Raw genomic sequence first — 24,355 nt, 5'->3', positions numbered from 1 at the left:
GAGGTCTAAAAAATGTTGAATGTTTTTTTCCTCCCCCTGAACAGTCGTCCAAACTCCGCCCACAGCAACAGCCATTCAAAACACAGCCCCTCCACTTTCAATGGTCTGAGTTCCCACCAATCACAGCAGACCATGTCCCCCCTGCGGCTCCCGGGTCGTTAGCCAATCACTGTGCACTTTACGCCACACATGACTCTGTGCTGCTGTCCGTCAACTGCCTGATATATAGTGCATGCAGGGAAACGTGGAACAGTTCAATAACTTGTGCCGTAGCCAGGACGTGTGTGTGTGTGTGTGTGTGTGTGTGTGTGTGTGTGTGTGTGTGTGTGTGTGTGTGTGTGTGTGTGTGTGTGTGTGTGTGTGTGTGTGTGTGTGTGTGTGTGTGTGAGTGAGTGAGTGAGTGGGGGGGTTGCATGCACGGGAGAATGTGTGTGCTTGTTTATCTACGTAGAAGTACGGAAGGAGAGAGAGGGAGGGATGGCGACAGACAGGAAAAGAGGGAGAGAGAGATTTGTAAGGCTTGTGTTTGCACACTCCTGGACGAGTTCCCACTAGAGGCAGAGAGATCAGACTGAAAGACTGTTTGTCAGGAGTGTGTGTTTCTGGGAGACACACAGAGAAGCGGGCAGACAGAAGAAGAGAGGAACCCGTTCAACCCATTTCAGCAGCAACTTTTGAGAGCAACTCGCCCTGAATATGGAGGCTTTTCACTGTCCTCTGCACGACTCCTTCTCCGTCCTGCGACTTCTCACTTGACGGTTATGTTGCCGCTCTTTTGGTCACACTTGAGGTAAGTATGTAACTGCTTTTAATGACTTATTTCATGTCCAACCTGACCGATTAAACACCGGCGTTGTTTTCAAACCACAGCACGACTCCTGATAATAGATTAAGTTTTAATATTCCGCCACAGTTTGTCTTTTCTTGTGCTTTTTATGAAATCAGACAGAGCTGATTCTAAAAAGATGTGCGACAGGCATTGTACGCCAAAGTGTGTCAAGTGTGTGTGTGTGTGTGTGTGTTGTTGGCTGTCTGATTTTTTGTACTTGCTCTGTTTGACTGGGAGGAACTGAGCCAGACAGTAGACAAAGCGAGCAGGGCTGTCCAGACAGGGCAGGTCAGCCATTAGAGGCTGCAGCGGAGGGACAGGTCAGCCAGCTGCTGCTCCGCTCCACGAGGGGAGGGGGGTTGGAGTTGGGGTTAGGGGTGACCATGCTTCACCTCATCTTAGCCCCTGCACCTTACTCTCTGGAGAAAGAGGCGTTGACATGTCAGGCAGATGAGCTAAAATCACAAGAGAAACTCTTTCATCCGAAATTTTAGTTCCCCTTTTACAGGCAGCAATGACTATGAATAAAAACATTCAAACAGCTGTTGACTTGCTATGTTAACACCAACTGCTAAGGTGAAGTGAGGGGCAGAGTGGAGGATAAAATGGAAACGGCAACAAGAGCAAGATTGTGACAGACCATCCTATTCCCTGAGCTTGTTTTTTCTATTCCTTTTTTTGGGGGGAGGTTTTCCCCACCGGCTGCATTTAAAAAAAGGTGGGGGGGGGGCAGTGACAGGAAGCTGTAGACATCTCTCCATTTTTGTGCTGGTCCGCTAGTGTCCAAAGCTCCAAATCCACTGAAAACAGGCAGAGCGAGTAGCAACGAGAGAGAAAAACACCATCCTGGATCACAGATGGAAACGAGGCTGCTGCTACTGCCAGTGTCAGGAAAGCACACTTACAGAGAGCATGGAGGCTCAACACCCAACCAGAGAACAAGACGCACTCACAAACACAAAGGCGTTGGGATTTATATGTTTGCCCCGGAGATTATAGCAAAAAAACTGCTTTTTGATGCTGCACACAGCTCCTCCAGCAGCTGATAAAGATGCCTTTACAAAACAAACAGTCAGGTTTGTGGTCTGGAAAATGTGACATTCAAAGTGTGTGTGTGTGTGTGTGTGTGTGTGTGTGTGTGTGTGTGTGTGTGTGTGTGTGTGTGTGTGTGTGTGTGTGTGTGTGTGTGTGTGTGTGTGTGTGTGTGTGTGTGTCTCCATAAAATGCCTGTACATGTAGCATCTTGTTACACAGATACACATCTCAGCCCTCATCACCAGCAGCTGCAGTCAAACACCCCAGACCCCAGTGAATACAGCCTTTCAGGGCGTCCCATCCACTTTTAGATTTCAACTGCCGACATCACAATAAAAACAGCCCAATAAGAAAAAGGTGAGGTTGAAGATCTGTTGGAATGAACTTGATGGTTTGAGCTATTTTCCCTAAAACACCTATGACAATTTGGTAAAGTCCTTGTTTGCTCAACAAGTCGCATCTTCTGTGACCAGTTCAGAGAAGACTGCAGTTGTGTAAGTGTGTTCTGTGGACTTTGGCCCCATCCTTTACATCATTCTCACCATCCCAGTGTGTGTACCTGGATTTGAATAGAAACCAGACAGCAAAGCCCCCCCCCCCCCATCATCCCCACTATTGCACAGGACAATGAGGATTTGTTAGAACTCAGGCGCGAGCATACTGACACAAAGCGTCAGCCTCCCAGTCCCCGGCCCTGTAGTGCAGCAAGCTGAAGCACACGAGGCAGGACGGCAGCGGGGCGTTGGGGAGGGGACCGAGGGGGGTGGATTAGCAGACAAGCGTCCCTGGAATGGGGGATGGGCTCCGAGATGAACAGGAAATTACTGCCTTTGACGAGGCAGCGGCAGATTCGCACAAGCTACGCTGAACTCCGCTCCCCCGGCCATAAAAAACCTGTCTGAGCGGAAAATGTCAGCCGCCTTCAAGGCTTCATGTGTCACTTCCCTCTGGACACAATGGAGTGGCTAAGTTCATACGCAGGTGCAAAAGTCTGTGCTCCCCACGCTGTTCTGCTCTGTCCTGCTGCACTCTCAGCCCTCGCTTTCCCCTCAGACGTTAGCCCCTGACCATGTCATGGGAATCCTATTAAGCTCTGCATCCATCTGACCTATTTTCACCCGGTGAGAAATCACAGCTTAGTCAAGGGCGCACTGCAGGGAAACCACACAAGTCTGCATTTATATTTAACCTCCTTCAAAAAGGCTGTAAATCCAATGAGGGAGTGGAACGCATTGTTAACGTACCTGTCATCAGAAAAAGCAGAGCAGAGTTGAGGAGATTAATTGGAAGTGCAACATCTGAATTCTATCACTCATCGCTCCTTCTAATGGGCATTGGTCGTGTTCATCCAACCTCTGCTGAGCCCCTTAATCAAAGTTAGCAGGACGAAGCATCACTTGACTGCTAGCTCATTACCAATGAGCCAGTGCTAGCCAGTGCTAGCCAGCGCTAGCCAGCGCGGCGGTCGCTCTGGTCGAGCTACGCGTGTGCCTGCGCTCTTGAGGGGAGACGCTAATGTGTGCTCAGTGAATATCAGGGTCGATTAGAGAACCTCGTCTGCTTGGGCTACAGCAGATTAGACAAGCAGAGCAGATACAGGCCGCAGGCTGGTCGTCTGACTCTCTGACCCACATTGCTCTGATGTGCACGTCACTTCCCATTACGCTGACGACCGGGCATCGCCGGCTGAGCGGGGCCTGATCTGCATCCCTCCCTGTAGGCGAGGCCTTGCACCATAACCCCATGCTGTTCTGTGCCAACGCTGGCTGGCTGCAGGGAACGCTGGCTGAGTCAAAGGAGGGCTCTCCGTCTTGACCCTGTGTGGGAGGCCAGCAGACATGCTGACCGTGATGCTAATATGATCATTTGGAGGCTTCAGGACGTCAAATTAAGGAACCAAACATTATGACAGAACTGGGCTTTGCGTTTGGATGCGTGTATAAAAACACATAGCAGTCGTTTATATATTTTAAATATGGACTGCAGCATTCTCCTCCAACTTCCTGTCCACAAGTCTCTCAGAAGGTGATACATACACTTGTATGTGCAGCACAAGAAGCCTCAGTGGTGGTTCTGGAGCTGGCTGACAGAGACTGGTCTGTTTCCAGGCTGCCTGAAAGATAACTGCCAGCTACGGAGTGATAAGCAGGCTCAGCAATATACGAGGCCCATGTGGAAAGCTCCATAATCAGCACGGATTAGCAAACGATAAATGATGAGTTCACACTGTCACTGCTGGAGAATCTGGAAAGAGAAAGGTAGCAAAGACCAGAAGTGGAAGATGTGAGTGAGTGGCCTAGAAAGCAGATGAGAATACGGGAAGATGTGGATGTTTGTGGTGTATTTCAAAAGGAAAACACAATAGCATCAAGCAGGTCAGCAGGAAAGGCAGAGCGAGGGGAAATGGAAAGAAATTAAAAGCTCTGCCAACACTCGCTCTAATACAATCTTCTGCCTGTCAGATTACCTTCTTTAATCCACAAAGGTTTAACGCCTCTTAGAAATCTGAAAGGAGACATGAATTCAGCAGAGATTTTCCTCTGGCAGAGGAGGAAGGTGCTGGGATGGAGGGTTAAGTCTGTGAGCAACGCTCCCCAGCAGCAGCCGTCAAAGCGCTGTGCAGAGGATCAGTGCGTTCAAAGCGCTGCAGCGTCCGGACTCCACTGCCCACGACGGTCACGCGCTCATCATGCGTTTAATACCTGAGCGGCTCTGCTTCAAGCTGCCTCGAGCAGAGCCGCTCAGGTCACAAGGTTCAGCGAGGCTGAGAGACGTTTAGTCCCGAATGGTGCAACGTCGTGACATCTTCCTGTTAGAATGACGCAACGCATTTTGTAACGCGTCAACCTTGGTAATATGGCTGCAAGGGAGTAAAAACACCGCTGTAGACGAAACACGGAGGCGCCACAATGACCCAGTTTTACTGTTTGGTCTAGTGGTTCCAGTGTTAAACGGGGTCCAACACTGTTGCGTGCATGTTCACTGTCAGGATTTGGTTTCTAATGGTCACTGTTGGTTTTTCACTGATGAGGTGTTTCGCGTCATGCTTTAGACGCTGGCAGCGTCCGATGCGAGTCGTCCCTACGCCGCCGCGTCCTGCTGCTTCTCACTGATAACAGAAATGTAAAATCACAATTACCATCAGTGATTTTCAGCCCTTGCAGCCTGCTCGGAGGCTTCCCTGCCTACTGTGCTGTGTGGGTGCGGGACATAGAAGGGATTTGATAATGAGGATCTTAATGATAGCTTGGTTTATTCCTGCAGATGCTCCGACCACTGCATTGTCTCATATGACGGCTTACAAATGTGGCTTGTGCGACATAAGCAAGCTATTTATTTGGATTTTCTTTCTTGGATCAGGTGAAATATTTCTTTCATAACGACTCAATTAGAGCGCTGAGAATTAAAGCGAATGCAAGTTCCTGAATAAGAGAAACGGATGGCTGCAGTGAGGGTTTGAGGTGGGGGCTTTGACAATGACAGTGCTCCAACGGAGCTTCAAGTCTGACCCGAGGATATAAGTCTGGTGAAGATAAAAGTGGCAGCAGGCTCCAGAGAAATGTCACGGTTAAATCCAGAAGACAGCCACAAAGGCCTCTCTCATCCCGCTTTGTTAGAGATCCTCAAACTGCTGCGAAAGGAGCCCAGGATACATATTCATCAGCCTCAGCTGTTACCAGCGAAATGAGCCGGCAAACTTTGGAGACAGAGTGGCAGCGTGGATGAAGGAGCGGGAGCGGCACTGACATGACATGATCAAGTGCATCAGCGCTGGGTTCAAATGTGCACGGCAGAAAGACAGGCAGCTCGCAGCAGATGGCACATGTCAGAGGGATGCGAGCTGCTGGAGAGAGACGCAGGGTGCAGGTACGCAAGCGACCGGCGGGTTAGAGGAGCAGCATCCAGGACACCAGCGCCGGCTCCACCACAGTGGGCTGCAAACCAGAGCCCTGGAGGCTTGGAAGCAGGATCCACGGCACACGGGGGGAGGGGGGGAGGGCGTTCCTGGGAAGGCTTGGCGCCGCGCCCAAAGGAGTCCCCCCTGCAAAAGCAGAACCCGCTTCCTGGACTCAGCTTCACCTGCACCTTTTAATCTGTGCCCATAGAAATATAGCATCAGCTCTGTAATCAGCAACTTAATCTTCTCATTAAACCTCACCGAGCAGGTTGGTTGTACCACATGGAAACATATGTGACTCTATATGCTGGAGTATTTCTGAACAACAATCTGAACTATGTGGGAAGTGTCAGGTTAATGGTGTCACAGCTCTGTCAGAGGTAACAGCCAACAATAAGCACTGGAAGGCTTCCATGCATTAGTTAGCACAGTGTTAGCTTACTATCCAGTGAATGGCAGTGATATTTATTCATGAAAAGTCAAATCCTCCTAGTGAGAATGTTCTGGCGCATTAGGTGAATTATTCACTAGTTGAACTTGGGGATGCACTTCTTTCCAATCCAGATCCGTTCACGACAGGCAGAAGATATTCCCACAAGCTGAGCGGCGTGTTCCACAGTCAGCCAAAACACAGGGCTCTGGAAGCAAAGAGCCTCATCACGTTATCACTGACCTACGATTCACCTTGTGTGCGATGGGTTTGACCCTTGATGTTTTAGCTCTCCGTGTTGCTGAGTTTCATGGACCTGTGGTGCTCTGGCCTTGTTTAAGGCAGCGGAGCAGCCAGTGTTGCAGGCAGTGCGACAGTACACTGTGTGCTTCTCATTGTCCAACGTGTGGAATGTGCTGACAAAGCTGGGTTCACACTGGTTCACTCTTGCTCCAGCCCCTTTCACGCCCGCTACGCTATTTTTACATGCTATACTTTTAGTTAGTCAGTTACGCAAAATTTCTGGGAACGGCGCCAGCAGCCGTATTATCAAGGATCCTCATGCAGACGTACAGCCACACCTCAAACCGATGCAGGCAGCATGTCAACGTATATGTCCCATAAGGTCTCCCAAGTGAAGAGAAGTCATGTCGTGAAAATGTGGGGAAAAGAGAAGGCTTCAGAATGAAAAAGGTCTGTGTGTCTCAGGCAGGCAGCCAAACAGGGAGAGTGCCAAGAAGGAAAGCCACTGAAGCTGGAGCCAGAGGGAGTGGAAAAGCTATTACTTCCCACCTTGTGTGTGAGCACAAAAACAGACAGCCATGAGAAAAATGTGCAAATGTTCATTCAAAGACAAAATGGTGCCGTTTTAGTCATAAGGTGATCTGGGAAAGAAGAACAAGGCTCACGGAACCCAGATCCTGTTCTTTGACCTAACGGAACAGCGATCCTCCACAATGACAACAAACCTCTCATCAGCGCTCTGCTTCACCAGCAGTTTCAGTACCGCTTCAAGCCAAAACCTCCAACCTGCATAAAATGCCACACTTCTACACAAAGAGGATGCAGAACAAACAACGAGCCTCACAAACCTTTTGTTTGTGTGGAAGCCAGCGAAATGGGAGAGAAAGGCAGAAAGACAGAGACGCAGACGGAGAGAGCATTAATAAAACATGACTGCATGATTTTCCAACCTCAAAGAGGCGAACACAGGAAGGCGAATTCCCACAGCAGTAGCTCAGGTTCAGTGCAGGGTAAAGGGAACAGTAATCTCTAAGTAGCTCAGCACTGCAGTGCACTAGTTTAAGCTGTGGTACAGCAGTGCTGTGTGATCACACGCTACATGTAGACTGGCGCCGTCTTCTGTCCCCTCATCACAGCCCTGCTCACGGCTGCTCTTCTTCTTACTGCAGGTAGAAGATGCGATGTGGCAGCTCGGCTCAGACACACTGCTTCTTTAGCACCTCTGCTGCTTCTGGTTCCTGCTGGCCCTTCATCATCTGAGCCGCCGCTGACACGACTGGCACCACATTCTGGGCCAAAAGACAACACAACCACAGCACTAGATAGTCACATTTAGCTTCTATTCCTTGGCGTTTTCTATCTGTTTATCTTGGACATGTGTTTTCAATGGGAGCCAGTAAGCGAAGCACAGGCAACTGGTTCTGTTGGTGAAACACCTCCTGGTGCCCACAGTGAACATTCAACGCTGTCGGTGAGTTTGAGCCCAAACCAAACCATCGACCGTTGACTGTACCCTGAGGGACGCCACAGCCAGAACCGAAGGAGGACGGTTCAGCTCTGCTCCTGCTCCACGGCCTGGGAACCATCACACCTGGACCAACGTCAACACATCCCACCCCGCAGAGACGTTCACCATTAAGGCTGCAATAAACATTCATTGCTGTCGGTGGGTTTACCTGAGAATAACTCACTGATCAATGAATGCAGACTGCGGTTCAAACACCTCAGAAAGTACCCATTTATGGGGACCAACAAGCAATAATGTAGACCAGAAGACTGAAAAAAACATGCCAACAGAAAGATGAGAGGTAGTTCTTATATTTGTAGAAATATATTTTAGAACTAAAATAAAAAGGTGAGTAAATTATTTCTGCAGGGCAATGAAACTGCAATTAAAACTGTTCAAAACACTGCGTGTGGATTTAGTTTTTTTAATATATTTTTTTCACTTTGTAAATCACAGATGCCAGAAGTCATTATGCTTAATGTTCAGAGTTGGGCCATGTTATAGAAGTGAAGCTATTAATGCATGATTTTAAAGGAAGCACAATCTACAACTCAGCAGTAACATACAGTGTCTCATCATGACACAATGCTAGTGATCTGACTGACGGACCTCATAGGCCTCGTTTCAATCCCCAGCAAGGACTATGGTTTATTCTTTAGTCCAGTCAGTCAGAGATTCACATACAGCATGATTTGTGAAGCTCTGGAAAAATTTAAAGCTTTACAGACTTTCACTGAGGGATTAAACTACAATAAATGTGGAATGTGAAGGCAGATTTGAGCAGAGCAGCATTTCTACATGGGGCTGTTTGCTACATATAGTAGGGCCACACAAAAGTCTGCTTGTTTATCCCTGTGGAGTTGGGCTTTACCATCAGACGCTGTGAAATTATATGCACTGACATAGGAACAGCGTGACCCACTTCTCCCTGACCCAGAAACATTCCGCAAGCTGACCCTGAGTCTAACACTAATGCGTTTGCATCAAGTGAGAGAAAAGGGACAGTGAATCAAATCTGGCCTAATCATGAAATATTGAAGGATGAAATGATAAGAAACGGAAGCAGGAGCCAAAGGTGTTTAAAGTGACACACAGTGGGGGGACCACGGAAATGACCTGCTTTTGTGTGTTGGCTTGAATTTCCTGAAAAGCAGCACCACAGAGCAGTAACCAAGTGGACCTTCAGGTTTGCTGTGTAGCACATTTGGACACAGGCACATGAGGTTAAGTCAGTTATGTGAGGACAAAGGAAAGGCATGCGCTGGGCTGCAGCCAAGTGCTTCCATATGAGTGTTCAGTTCGCTGGGTCCAAGTGGCACGTGGGGGAGTCTGTGTGGATCTACTGCCCCCTTATGGACGGGTTCACGTAGTGCATGTGCTGCGCTCAACTAATACTGAAACTACATACACATAACTTCATCACCCATGTGATTAGTTGTAATAGAATCTAAAGAAATGAGACACAAACAGTACATGAGTGAACAAATGGGGGGAAGATGGAACAGGAAGTGCCATGTGATAACTGCACTGCTGACGTCGCCGGAAACAGCTGACACAAACAGCTGAGCGGAAGCTGCAGAGTCAGATGGGCAGACTCCAGATAGGTTAAAGTGACTTCCATGCAGCTCAATGTTACCGGCAGTCAGACACAGTGAGCGATTTGCCCCTGACCACTTTAAACTCACCTGAACGTGAGCTCACAGAGGGACTTCCTCTGAAGCGCAGTGCTGAAAACAGCTGCTGCAGTGCAGCTATGTGGCCCCTGACCTAGGCTGTTCGCTCAATGGACGGAGGCCTCTCAATTCCCACCCCTGTCATAGCATTTACAAGCTTGAGGAGCACTGCTTCAAACTTCCTTGACCCCAGCATCACCTTTGCCCAGTGCGTGCACTGAGGCATCCTGGGGCCAGACAGGGAGAGAGGCTTCTGCCGACCTCGTCAAGTTTACAACCCAATCAGGCTCTGCCTCATAAATACACACCTCCTCCTGCAGCTCTCAACAATGCAGGTCTTTCACTGTTTGCACAGGTTTAATAGTTCCTTCCCTTTTTAGCGACCGCCTCTCTGCTCCTTTCTCCTGCAGCAGGTTTATGGAGGGAGTGATGAGAAAACCCAGGCCAAAGAGGAGCTGCACACAATTCACAATCAGGGCAGCAAGAGTCACGGAAAGGTCAGCGGTTTGTGAACGGAGTCCAAAGTCCCCGACTCTGACACTCTGTGCATGATGCCATCTGGAGGCGCTACGACAGCCGAGGGAGAGCCCAGTGAACTTCCGCTGAACCTGGACCTTAACATTGGACTACTGCCTCACCTCTGGCCCTTTGCTCCTAGTTTCCTCAGGGCCTCTCACAGCTGAGGGTTATGTTTCAGTGTGCATGTAGAGACACGTCATCATAGCATGAAAAGCTACTTGTGCTTGAAACACATGCTCTTCTTCATGTTTACAGCCTGATGGTGACCTTTTGTTCTTCTAGTGCTTATAAAAAGCTTTAAATAACAAAATGTGTGTCGTTGAACTTAAGATTCCCGTCTTTCTGCTGATGGAAGAAGCCGGGCGTTTAAAAGTGACCTTATACTTCCCTCTTGTGGATTGTCAGGGAATTAAATGAGTCATTAAAATGGCCACCGTCTACTCGACCACTAGGTAGCGCACTTCATCACCCTCATCACTTCATCGGTCTTCAGCGCTAGCGCTGCCGTCAGGCAGGTCAGATGTCAGTGAATACGTGTTTAAAGCTGATACTGAGTCAGAGCGGTTTTCTTCACTCACCCATGCCGTCGTTCTGCTCGGGCTCCAACAGATGATCAGTGTAAAAGCCTGCAGGGGCGACGACAACAGTGTTAGAGGTTTATCACAAAGATGCCAAAGGTGCAGATGTACTTTACTGAGCAAACAACAAAGCTGAAGAGGTTGTGTGTTCAGAGAAAGTCACAGGCTGGACAAAGGTGATCCTCAAACCCCTGCTTGGAGTCATCATTGTATCTTCCAGTTTTCTGAGCTTCACACACTTTATTTTCTTATCGTCTTAGAATCTAAACTATTAAATTGTGTGAGAACACTTTAAACTAGTTCCGGCTCACATTAACATTAATAACTTAGAAAAGACAAAATGATAGCGGCAGTTTCTGGTTTTTAACTTGTTGGGAGCAGAGTGATTAGAGATGGAAACTACAGCTGTTGCTGTTTCCATCTATCACTTTATGGGTTAATGCGTTTGGCCTGTCAGGTGTGTTAGATGTGTTGGGGGTCATGTGTTAACATTGCACAGTGTAACAGATATAATCAGATTGTTCTTCTTGTATGTTCTGCTGTTTGTCTTTGTTTTGTTACGGCTCCTGCTGATTTAAAAGTAATACTTCATAAAAAGGGCATAAGATCATATGAGCGGTAACCAAGACCAGACCTAATGTCTAAGACAGGCTGACGTATCATCTGACAACCATCTGGATCTAGAGATGAGCCCTGTTTCATACTGGTTACTCTGGTGCTGTCTGCTGGGCTTTGTTTTATGCCCACCCCCATCAGCAGCGTGGCCATCTGTGCAGCCAGCATCTGGAGACGCCGAGTCCACTTCTCACTTACACGTCGCCCAGTGAACTCCATCACTCAAGCTGAGGCGGGTGCTCAGTGTGGGCCGTCGGTGCGTCAGATCCCTGTATCTGTGTCAGTGTACCACCCTGCTATCAACAGCTGTAGACCCTTGACCCGGCACACGCCAGCTGCCCCCTCCTCCTACATCCATAGTCAATACCAGCATATGTTCTCCCTGGAGCATACACCGACACACAAGCTCTGTGCCAGTGCACACGTGGCTAGGCCTGCACTGATCACACGCACATTTATTGATGTAGAACACAAACACACAGTAGAGCCCTCAGTGTGGGAGCTGCTCCACCACAGTGCTGGCACAGTTTAACAAATATATGTGAGTGAGTGAAACAGACACTAAACTGAAGGGGACTAGTGTAAGTTCAGACATGGATGCTTTCTATCAAAGCAGCTGGACCAATGAAAACATGACTTCTTAACTATTCAGAGTCAAATGGAGTTAAGGACACCTGCCTTGTTGGACTAACACAAAAGACCAGTATATAAAGAAATCACCTGTATGACCACATTCAGTCCAAAGGAATCCTTAGATCCTTAGATTAATTCTAGAATCTAGGGATAATATAATAAGTTATTAACGGTTATGTTTAGGGTAATTCAGTGTGCAAAAAGCTAGTGTCAGTGTCAGTTAGTCCACCTACACAACACTCTAGTTTCCTTTCCACTTCTTCCTGGTTGGCTCTGGGCCCAGGAGTAGGTTTTGTTTCGGTGCTTACTCCAAGGCTACAGTGTTTGCTGATAATGGATAAAGGAAGAGCGGTGGAGAAGAATGGAGCCCTCCAGTGTGTGGTCTCTGTTGCTAATCCTCATGACATATTGACCATTATAGCCTGAGGCTGGGAGGACTTCCAGCAGCCACCAATACAGCCGGAGCCTGCTCTGCTGTGGCCCATTGTGTGCTGACAAAGAAAGGCAGCATCTTTAACCTTTCACCTCTAAAACCTCTGCAACCTTCGCTGCAATCAGCTCCCCATCAAATCAGCATCCTGCCCCTGGTCTGCTCCATGTGAATAGATAAATGCCAGGCATGCTCAATGTGGACTTAATCACAAGTGGCTCAGTACTGTATTAGCCCTGCGTCACATGGCCTCTGTTAGTGCAAACGTAAAGGTGCAGGCATTTTTATTTTCTGGGTGATTTAGTGTTTATTCCCAGCTAAACAAATGCCGCTTTCCCTCTGCTAGCAGAGAGCTGAACATCAATCACAAGCAACTTTTCAATGCATAATCATATCTGGGGTCGAAGAACACAGCAGCACAGCCTAAGCTCAGTGTCAACTTACGAGGACATAGAAGCAAAACAACAACTGGAGATGAATGTGAAGAGAATGATGTTGATGGCCCAATGAGAACTGAAGTTATCATAAAGGTTTTAGGTAGAAATAATTGCAGACACTGCAAAGTCATAAACATCAGACACGACCACATATTAAAAGCCATCATTTCACATCAGGGAGCAAAGACATGTCACCACATCAGTTCTTTGTTCCTGAATTAGAACTACCATCACTAGGATCCTGTCCAGGAACATTTAATTATATTTGACATTTACATATATGTCATATCATCATATAATACATCATAGCATTTGGGCTACATGAAAGGAAAATGATCACACTATGAATATTTTTGTTGACCCATGTAATAAACGTCTGTTCTGGGGGGTTTTCATCACCTGATTTACCAACTATGGATACAAATTATTCTTCCTTCTTGGATGCTTGATTCAGGCACAGAAAGGGGTAAAATGCAGCAATAGTGGACCCAATCAATAGCTACATCTGTTGATTAATGATTTCACCTAAAATTGTGAAAATCCCACAAGTGTTAAATTAAATACACATATAATTTTATAAATAGGAAATTATGTGTTCCAGGAAAGTTTTGCAATGAGAATATCAAAATTAGGTGCAATTTAGCCAAACTGTAACTTCAATCAATAATAAAACACATTTTATCCTCAGTAGGTGATCACACCAGAATAAAGCATATTCCTAACATAACATGCATTCATGAGTTGCATAACTGTGGTCAACAGGTATTCACATTGAAATGCTTATTATAGAGCAGAAGCCACATTCCTTACCAGAGAACAACATATGGTTGAATTTACATGCCAAAGATATTGAATGTACACTAAACCCACCTCCCTCTAAAGTCCTTAACCCGAAGCCATTAGCGCTGCCCAGACGTTCATCTATCTCTATCTCGCTCCATCGCAGCCCCACTTTGTCACAGATGGTCGGGGTTCTGCTTGGTCGGCGGAGGGCAACGTCACGGTTATGTGAGTAAGTTGGCCTCTACATGCCAGCACCACCTATCCAAGTACCACAACCCACACAGCTGACGCTTCTCACCTCACCCTGACAAGGCCCAGCCTCATAAACAGGCTGATTTCAGAAGCCTAAGTAATTAGGCTTATTGACTTATCCACCACTGAAGCTTTAAGGCAGCGATGCTCCTATGAGTCTCAGACTCCCGCTGAGGCTTCCCCGCTACTGTGAAGAAACCCATTAATAGGATATGGCACGTCTTTCTTTGAGTGAGCAAGAGCAAATGAAGACACCAAATCAGCATGACCATCGCTTTAATGGTTTTTATTAAAAACTAAAAGAGACAACCTGTTCAAAGGACATCCCAGCTGTATCACTTACTCTTTCTTTTTAGTTCACTTGTAAACTTGCAGACTGTGTGGTGGTGCAGGTTTGGCCTTCAGTGAGTCATCTGGTACCTCTGGCAACCTTTGGTACCACTGTGCATGTCTATTACTACCCTGTCCATTAATCAATCAACCAGCCAGTGAAGGAAACCTTACACATGTGACAGCAGAGGAACAGATCAGGTCATTGTTGCAGAGTGAATCCTGCCCCCCCCCAAAGCAGAGACACCCATGCATGCAACTCTCACAAACCGCCTAGAAGCAGCAGATGGGCTAATAACCAGTAGGTAAGGGAAGATGACATCTGTCAACATGTCGGTCTTGGTCCTGATGAACGTGTGTCCTCTGATCTACTGGGGGTCAGAGCTTCGCAGAGCTCCATGATGGACATTGCATATGAAAGTCTGTTAAGGAACTTAAGCATTTGCTTCACAGGCTGCTCACTGGTCATGCTTTTGACCTCTACACCTGACCCTTGACCTCGCCGTGTAACACGGCGATGCACAATGTCTACTCTGTGCTTCATGATGCTTAGGTTGGACAAAGACCGCAGCCTCAAGTTTACACAGTCCAGTGCTGATCACCTCCCTTCTCCGGCTTTCTCTGCATCCTGTTAACCTATGTTCACAACAGTTACATTTTTTATTGGCATAGTACAAAAATCATAAAAATTATCTCAAGGCCTAAACAAAAACGACTCTAGTCATCTTGCAAACTTCTGAGTTATCACATGTTCAGGTGAATTTTGATGATGGCTCCTAAAAAGATTAGTCGGGGGAGGCAATAGTGCATTTGGTAGGTTGGTCGTCCTCTAACTGCAAAGTTGGCGGTTCAAGCCCTCGTCGCGGTCGATATGTCAAAGTGTCCTTGGGCAAGACATTGATCCCCAAGTTGCTCCTGATGTATACGAGAGCCGGTGCATGGCAGCTGCTGGCATAAGTGTGCGATTGTGAGAGCAAACAGGTGCATAAGAAGTAGTGTAAAGCGCTTTGGATACCAGAAGGGTGTTTAAAAGCGCTATAGAAGTTTGGACCATTTAGTCCAGTGTTTGTGTTCTCATTCTTGGTCATTATCCTTTGACCAAGCGTTTTGACATGGGGCATTATATTTTGAATGCCTTGACAGTCTTGGGATTTCATTGCACCTTGCACACGTTGGAGCCCCCTGCACCAGATGGAGCAAAGCTTGTCCTCCTCCAGGCTCCGCAGTTGATCCGGGTTCTGCCATTTGTATGCTTCATTTGTAAACTGATGTGACCTGAGTTCTTATGACAATGTGACTTGCCAAAAAGTTCTGTCTTTACCTTCCTGAAGGATAGTCTCCCAAAAGAAAAGTGACTATGTTTGTTTTGGTTTCCAACAGTGGAATCCTCCTTGGTCACTTTCCTTATGCTGAAGTACTTTGACCTTGGAGTTCACCTCCAGATGTCTGTAAGTTGTTCTGGGTTCTACGTCAGATACGTCACATGCAAGTTGTGGTATAAATAGTTTACATTTCACCAGCAAAACTGTGCAACAATAGTGAAAGTGAAAACAGGGAAAATGGAAGTAATGTGTGTTGTGGCTAAAAATGTTCATATCCTAAAACACCCAAAATGCATTGCGCTCTGACGAATCACCTGAGCTGCAGTGATTGGACCTACCTGTCGTTTAGCTCCGCCCCCACTCAGCCCAACCGTTGCTGGGGTAGGTACAGAAAAAAAACATGAAGCAATAGTTGTAGTCTGTGAGCACGTGGCAATCAATCGTCTGAGAGGTCTCAGGGGACTTTTGCAGAGGAATAAATTACAGTTTCTCTACATATAAACAATGGAGGTATCTGAGTGTCCTTTCATTCTTAAATACTACCCACCATCGTTTGGGTCAACCCCCATTGAAAATTGGTGAGGTTTTCCTTTTACAACAATCTCAAGTCTCATCACTTTTCCTCTGCCCAGGAAGGTTTTCTCCAGTCTCCTGGACCTCAACATCAAGCACTGGCTTCTAGCCTTTAGCTTATACATCTGTCTGTCATTTTCATTCTATTCACCAGGGCCAACGCTGTCCTTATCCTCTCTGTTTTGGCTTTACATAGACAGACTGAGGGACACATTATGTGTTCCTATGGTGAAATGATTTTTTAGACGAGTTTCATTGCTTTTATTAATGATCACTGTTTGTTCACCTCTTTCTTTGTGACTCATGGGCAGAGCATTGGACTGGGACGTACTGTACAGTAGGAGGCCCAGGTTCAAATCTGGTCTAGGTTACCAGGTGTGTCTTTGAGCTAGTCACTACCTTGATACCATTTGGCAGGTGGGGATGGGTTTCCTACTGTGGGATCTTTAGGATTCTATTTACATGTTGCCCATATGCTTAGTTGGAGCTGTTCCAGGGTCAGGGTTATATGCCAACCTCTCACCGGAGGTAGAACCGCGTTCTTTTTGACCTTTTTGCTGCAAACTGTGTAAGCTGCCTAGAGTTTCTACCATATCAGGCAGGTTGTTTACCTCTGGTCCAATGGTCACACACCTGGATTTTCTGAGAGTTTCTTCCTTTACTCAAACCAATATTGGAATTGAACCAAGTAGGATTTTAAAACAAAACACAAGTTCACATTATTAATTATAATTAATAATTAGAGGTCTTTTAGCTAATGCAGCTCTGTGTAAGGTTGGATATTTCAGTCCATCTGATTAGCTCTTATACCACAGTTAAGCCTTTTTAAGACTAGAATGCCAGCTTTACACTCAAACAATGGGGTGAAGGCCACTTTTTATAGCCTCTCATCTTTTCACAGGGCAGTCTTCAGTGTGTGTTATGTTAACCTAATGAATGTATGTCTTTATCTGTGCTAATCCCAATGGGCAGAGGGGCTGAGGGTCACAACATGGCCAGAGGAGGGGGGCTCCTTTACCACGGGTTGACAGGCTCAAAGGAGCGATTTCCCTTTCATCATTGCAGGAGTCAGAGTTTTACTGCTTCTCAGAGCCAGCGAGTGCACTGCACTGTGGACTCCAGAGTAAAGCAGCCGTCTGATAAACATCTCCCGGTGGACTCCTCCTCCTAACTACATGCAACATACAGTTTACAGTAAAAGACAATTCAACAGTGACCTCTCTAGGATAAGACAGACTAAAGGCTTCACACTAGGTAAAATCTGGAGAGACAATGTGAGTCAGTCTCCAAAACAATTCACTGGCCTTTCCACTTATTTTGACTTCAATCAGACAAAAATGACTCATTTACAGGCAGTTTTCAATAGATACAGCCAATCAGCTTCAACTGTCCCAACAAAACAAACACAGAGTGAGGTTAAACCCAATTAATATATTATATTATATATATTATATACAACAACAACAATAATAATAATAATAATAATAATAATAATAATAATAATAATAATAATAATAATAATAATAATAATAATAATAATAATAATAATAATATATAAATCAATTAAATTCTATTTTTTACAACATCTTCAAGTTTGCAGCACTTAATAACAAAATCAGCAGCACAGTAGGGGATCCATGATCTAGTGCCATGTATGTTTGTTAATAGTCAGCAAGCAAAACATGACTGCTTACAACATCCATCCATCCACTTTCCACCTCTTATTCCCATGAGAGGTCGCGGGGGTGATGGAACCTATGCCTGCCATCTACAGGCGAGAGGCGGGGTACACGCTGGACAGGTCACCAGTCCATCACAGGGCAACACATGCACACGCACACACACACACACACACACACGCACACACACACACACACACACACGCAACATGCACACGCACACAGAAAGGCGCCCGATTCTTACTGTGAGGAGACAGTGCTACCCACTGCACCATCATGGCGCCCCCTGCTTACAACACAAAGGTTTAAACCAGCAGCTAAAAGCACTGCAATTGTGTTAGCACCAATTAAAGGTTTTCATGATTCATGGCAGAGTTGTGATCTTTCACATTCCACCACTAGATAGCAATGTGGTGATTTCTGGAAACATGCAGCTGCTCTGATGCTGTTGCAGTAACTTTCTGAGTAGCTGACAACCTGGACAGAGAGATGTGTTAAATGGAGGACTGGTGCCTCAGCTCCACACTATCAAACCTGAACCTGACGTGAGATCAGATGAGGTTTTTCTGTCCCTGTGCGAGCTAAGGTAATGTAAACAGCGACTTTTTAACTGTTTTAACAGAAATCTGCTAAACGCTCAGTGTGTATCTTTTCAGTTGACTGTGAAACGGCTGCAGTGGCTCCTCACCGTTTCTACACTGGTGAGGATGTCACATCTTCCACATATGCTCTGGCCTCCCGCTCTCCCAGTGACATCTCTACTGCAGTAAGCAGGAGCTCCCCTTCCACGCTACAGGAAGCACTGCTTCTGAACTGGAACCACTGCCTGCTCCAGCGAGGTCGCTTTACAGGAACTCCATCTCTCCTCTAAATACCAACTTCAGTGTTTTACAGCTGCATGTAAACTCATCCTCCACCCAAATTCAAACTCAAACTAAAGACATTTACAGCATCTGGCTGCGCTACGTGTTGAATATTACAGAAGCCCGACAAAAGTGCGGCCCACGCAACATCAACATCACTGTATTACCTGTCCAACATACTTAATGTAGGCACATTTCCCCACAAAATATGGTTTATGGCAGTCACCCTTCCCCCTCCTTCCCTGCAGCCCATTAGCAGCTGTGGCAGGATCAAGCCAGCAATCATCTCAGAGTTTCACTGCCATCCCAGCCTCATAGCTCATGGATCAAGTGGAGGCTGTAAATACTTGCCTGGGTTACGGGGAGGTCAGCAGAGAGTGGGCCATTAATGCTTGAGGAGCAACATCCCACTGACCCTGGTCACTGTTCCCATAGTGCTCACTGCCACCTCCCCCATGTGTCCACAGCTCACGCAAAACAACAGAAATAGTCACAAGCACGGCCTCTGGGAAAATCTCTGAGCTGGGTGTGACAATAGTAGGAGCAGAACTGCTACAGAAAAAGGTAAATGAAGGGAACAAAAAGGTTCAAATCGAGTTTAGGCTTTTTAAGTGTGGTGAAGAACAGACTTGAAAATGCTAAAATCTATCAGTTATCATCCAAGCTTCTGTCCCTAGGTTCTGGCTACGAATATTACATACGTAGGACTCCTGCAATTCCTACATTCAGTTGAATTACAGGATTCATAATTACAACTGCTAATAATCCAAACAAATGCAGAAACCAGATAACTTTCTAAAAATAGTAGTTTTACATTTAATAAACAGGATAATTACTTCACCACAAACTATAGAGAATTTTTTTTAATAATATGACAAAAACAACTGCTTCAGTCACCTCCAACTCAGAATAAACGGTTCTTCGTTGATGGCAGGTAATATCTGTTACAAGCTAATTGTAAATACTCCGATGGGACACAAGCTCGTTTGGTAACGCTGACACAGCAGTGTCACATGGCTAAAGGGCTAAAACGGAGTTCAGTGCTGTTTTCAGGATGGAACTGTGCTCTAACCTCACTCATACACATGTTGCCTAGCAACAGCAGCATTAAAATAAAGAACAGAAGCGGACTTTCCTAAGCACTACTTACCCTTTCCCAAAAAGGTCCTCACCTTGGTGGGTTCAACGCTCCAAAGATCAACTTTTCTTTAACAGTTTTTTTATTCATTTATTAACTGAGACTCTAAACGTCTTCCGATAAGAAACAGCTCAGTAAGGACATAATAAACTAAACTGCTGTAAAAAAAATTAACCTAGATAAATAAAACAGTCTTGAATAGAAGTGGAAAGTGAATAATACATCACCACAATAGTCGATTACATTCTGTCCACATGACAAACCAAACATTTTCCTTTTTCTGTAAGAAGTAAAAATGTTTGATCCAGGACCCAACAGCAGCTGAGTGGAATTCACCAGAATGTTACTGACGCCTAGGATAAAATTGACAAAATCATGCTTATGTTTCTCCTTTTTCAAATATTTGCTGTTTAGAGAAACAAAACTTCAATATAAAGTCTCTATATAAAACATCCATTAATTAATTACAAAGGTGGATAAAAACAGAAAAAGATACATTTAATAATGTTATGGGTATTTTTTTTCTTTACCATCAGGTAAATTTTGTCTGATTTATTTTGTAAGAAACAGATTTTACTTGAACTAAAATAATCAACCTATAGAAAGCAACTGATCAAGTCAATAGACCAAATACAAATACTCATTACTTTTTCTCTTCATAAATTGTTTTCTTTTCGATATCAGATACTAGAGGCCCTCAGTGCAGTGACATGCTTTAAAATTCTTTTTCTTCAAAATTAGGCCTTTCAAAAAAACATCTGCTGCAGAGCATGCTGGGAGATAAATGACTCTGTTTGAAATGCAAATTAGCTTAGGAGAAGAATTATCTTGTTGAACCTTGGAATGTCTTAAGGTCTACTGCCTTGTTACACCACACGTGAAATGAAGATGTCTGTTATGTGGGATTTAATTAATATGAAAAAAATATATTTGGATTTCAGGAATTTTATTCCTTACAAGAATTAGAACATTTGGAACTCCTTGAAACGGTTATTTTTATTTTACAATTAATTCAGAAATACTATACTAATACTATCAAACTTAATCCCCAATTACACATGGACAAAAGACAAAAAAAAAACAAAAGGTATAAAAGGTCTTTTGTCATTTTGGATTAGATTTTTTTTACCAACAAACAGACTTTCTTCCCAGCCTCAATGTGGTGTATATTCAAAATACACAACAAATAATTCAGTCTTTACACAAAACACATTTCAAATATGTATTATTCTTCAAAGTACTAGTAACACTGATTGTGTTACACTGATTGTGTTACTAGTGCTCTTGTACTGGTGTTGACGTGGAAAGCAAAGGAGTCACTTTAGAAGAAAGAATAATACAACATGATGGATCACATCTGCCTCCTGCCCCCCTGCACCACCAGCAGCAGCCCCACCTCCTCTACTGTACTGCTCCGGGCTCATCATTCAGGCATCACAGCAGGGGGGGGATGCATCCTGTCCCTGCCCCACCCACTGCCAGCCGTCCCCTTCACACTGCCCCGAGGGACAGGACAGGACAGACCCCCACTCACCTACCACCAAAGCCACAACTGAGGCTGACAAAGCACTTTCTTTCAGTGAAATGCCCCACCGTGCCAGCCAGCAAACCCCCGAGACCCAGCAGAGATTGAGCAAAACAAATATTTCACCCCTCCACCCAACATTTTCAATTCCTCCAGCTTTTGGGAGAGAGAACTGCGTTTCTGATCAATTACTAGATCAATACAAACTGAGTTTGTTCTTCAAATGTGCTTGTTCCTTTGAAAGGCTGGAAGGACGGTTTGGCTCCTTTGTTTCTCCACTGGATCCAGAACAGGGACTCATTATTTATACATATGGCAGAAAAACAGTATGAACAGAGTCATGATGATTGACTTTCTTCAGACTCAAACAGCTGGATAAGGGATTAATCTTTGAATAATTATTCTGCACAAGTTCTCTGTTAGATGCTAAAATGCTCCTTTATTTTCTAAGGCTTATAAAAAACATTGGTCTAGTGAACCTGCATGTTAATTTAAAAAAAAAACACTCATTAGAGTTTGTTTCAATATATCATACTTGCTGTGGTGTGTTTGTATCAGTTTGCTTCTTTTTGCATTGTTAGGATCAGTCAGAGGAGAAATAAACAGATGATGAGGAACACGTTTGGATCCTGATCAGCTTCCACAGCACGAGGGCCTTTCTGACATCAGCCTCAGCGGAAACTTGAAATCGTCAATCAAAGTCACTTGGGGGTACGTGAAGAGACTGGCGCCTGCTGCAAAGCATTGTGGGGGTTACAGTAGCGAGCACCGGACAGACTGGGAGCGTGTCTCTCGTGTAGACCGGGCTTCACGTGAACCCCTCTTCCATGTCTTCCCTCCTTTGCAGCGCGTGCGCTGCCGGACTCGGGGCCTGAACAGCTAATAGCTTCAGGGCGTTCTCCAAGTTCAAAAGTTCACCTTTTACGATCTCTCCGAGCCTGACTGACCACCTCCAAATAAAAACAGAAGCCTCCTCTCGGCCCAGCTGCTCTCACACTCACGGCCATGCAATTACGCACGCGCGCACGCACAACTTTGCGATGACAAATGCAATTTAAGCACTTGTACTGTCGCAGTAGAAGCAAACAAACCGAACACGCCGTCTACCTGCTGCTAAGTGCACTCTCATCAAGCCGCTAACACGTGAAGTCGATCAACTCATTGCGATAATAGCAGTTAAACGCACGCGGCGTGTTACAGGTGAGAGTCCTAGCGGTCTCGCGCAGCTCAGATGATGGGGCCGTCAAACAGTCGCGTGCGCCGTGTGTGGCGGTGGAGAGGTGAGGTCTCGCGGGCTTCACCTACCGGTAACAGCTTTGGCGTTGCTCCTGTCCGCGTACTCGAACCCATTCGTCCTCTTCTCCACCTCCATCCTCCCTGAACGGGCTGATTCTGGGTCAGCCCGACGTCGCCTCTCGCCGCCACGGAAAACCCGCACAGCACGACCGGTGATAGTGAGATGCCGGTGATAGCAGCGGTGCTGATGTCGGCTGGAGTCAGTCCCAGCGCTGCTGCCGCGTCGCTCCGCTCCGCTCAACCTGGACGCTTCACTGCTCCCACCGCTGAAACCCAACGGGATCCACACCCCCAGGGTGGTGCGTTCAACGACGGTGGGAGAACAAGGACGCGTACACAAACTCAGTGGCAAGCAAACCAAACTGTCTCCAAGTAAAGGTTAAAGACGGTGTAACACTGGAAACAAAAAGAATGTGTTGTGTAAAAATCGACCGCTTAATTTAGCAACGCGTGGTTATAACCAGCCCGGCTCAACAAGCCTGTTTAACGTTTTCAACTCACACTATAAACTGGCGCAAAGTCTTAAAGGCTAAAGTTGCTGCTAGCTGAGCTAATTAATGTACAATGTGATGTTTCCTCACCCCGCAGACTAAACAGCCTAAGTAAAAATTCAAAATGTTCGCCATCTTTCTTAATATGAAAAAGTATAAACCAGCACCTGTGTAACGGGAAGTAAAGCGTTGGTTATTCCCACATCCCCTGAAGACGACTCAAAAACTGAGCTGTTCAGTTGAATTCAATTCATTTATCAAGAACCAATCCACATCCGAAGTCACCGTATGATGACGGGTTTTAGACCTTACAGAACAATAATGCTGCATAGAAACAGAGCGCACGATCTGAAATCCCAAATTTAGATTCAGTGGCGACTGGACTCGCTTTTATCTTCTTGAAGCCCTTTAATGTACGGGACATGATCAGCTGATCTAACAGGTTCATAAAGAAGGGCTGTTGCTCTCCATCTGTTGGACGAGATCTTAGGTGTGAACCACTGTGAGGAGGAAACTGCTTTGATGTGGGAGACTGTGCTGAGGTTTGTTCAGACCTGACGTGAACTGAATCGCTTCCTTCTGCAGGTTGTATTCGATATGGAGTCAAGCTGAAAGTAAATGTTACCTATTAACTTTTGAAAGGTAATATTTTCCCAGTAGGTATCACTTAAGGTTGTAAACACTGGAGTCTGTATATTAATATGAATGTATTTATTTTAGTTACTTTATTCCATAAACCCAAAGCAAAAACTTGCAAAAAGCAAAAAATGAAATAAAAGTCAGGATCAGAAATTATGTTTTTGATCTCACTAAACACCTACAGCAGCTGTGGTTCATAAAAGAGTCAGTACTCCAACCCTGCACTTACAGGTGAGAACACATCTGATCCCTGTGATCCACAGTGGGTTGGGCTGGAAGCTGGAAGGATTAAAGGAACCCCTGCTCCCTCTGTCTGTGACCAGAGCTCCTCCCATCAACTCACTGTCATCAGCAGTGGGTGATGAAGGTGACAGGGAGCAGATATTATTATTAATGAATGAACATCATTGGTGATGTGTTAAAATAATGTTTTTGATACGTCCTGACAGTGTGTCCTGTGTCTCACATAAAAGCTGGATAATAAACCAGGCAAAGGCAGCAAATGCCTTGAGGAGGCAGCTTCCAGCTCAAAAACGTGTCTGGAGGAGTTTTTCACTCTTGTCACTGTGATCTGGTTCTTCTCTTCTCTCTTCTTCTAAACTCTTTGATCATCATCGTTTTAAGATTCCTTTTGGTT

At 45.6% G+C, this 24,355-nt stretch overlaps 1 protein-coding gene and 1 long non-coding RNA gene across 4 annotated transcripts in view; one reads left to right on the top strand and one right to left on the bottom strand.

Annotated features, from left to right (window-relative positions):
* The window catches only part of LOC114845892 (nuclear receptor subfamily 6 group A member 1-A), a 53,504-nt gene extending 30,417 nt beyond the window's left edge, over positions 1-23,087 (bottom strand). For 2 of the 3 annotated variants that reach the window (XR_008693229.1, XM_029134456.3), the window contains exons 1-2: positions 22,598-23,087; positions 10,713-10,760 (exon numbers count right to left, since the gene is read on the bottom strand). Coding sequence is in view for 2 of the 3 variants with exons in the window: in XM_029134456.3 (XP_028990289.1) it covers positions 10,713-10,760; positions 22,598-22,664 (115 nt within the window). In the remaining variant the exon portion in view is untranslated. The remainder of the gene's footprint in view (positions 1-10,712; positions 10,761-22,597) is intronic. The other variant, XM_041068484.2, reaches the window with a different exon arrangement.
* LOC129603407 (uncharacterized) lies at positions 42-8,348 on the top strand. The gene is made up of 2 exons (XR_008693230.1): positions 42-790; positions 7,605-8,348. It is a non-coding gene; the product is annotated as an uncharacterized LOC129603407 (long non-coding RNA).
* Positions 23,088-24,355: the final 1,268 nt, after the last annotated feature.

This window comes from Betta splendens, chromosome 19, assembly GCF_900634795.4.
Source record: "Betta splendens chromosome 19, fBetSpl5.4, whole genome shotgun sequence".
NCBI classification, from domain to species: Eukaryota; Metazoa; Chordata; class Actinopteri; order Anabantiformes; family Osphronemidae; genus Betta; species Betta splendens.
The sequence above is the reverse complement of the archived record's forward strand: the minus strand, read 5'-3'. Positions and strand labels throughout refer to the sequence as shown.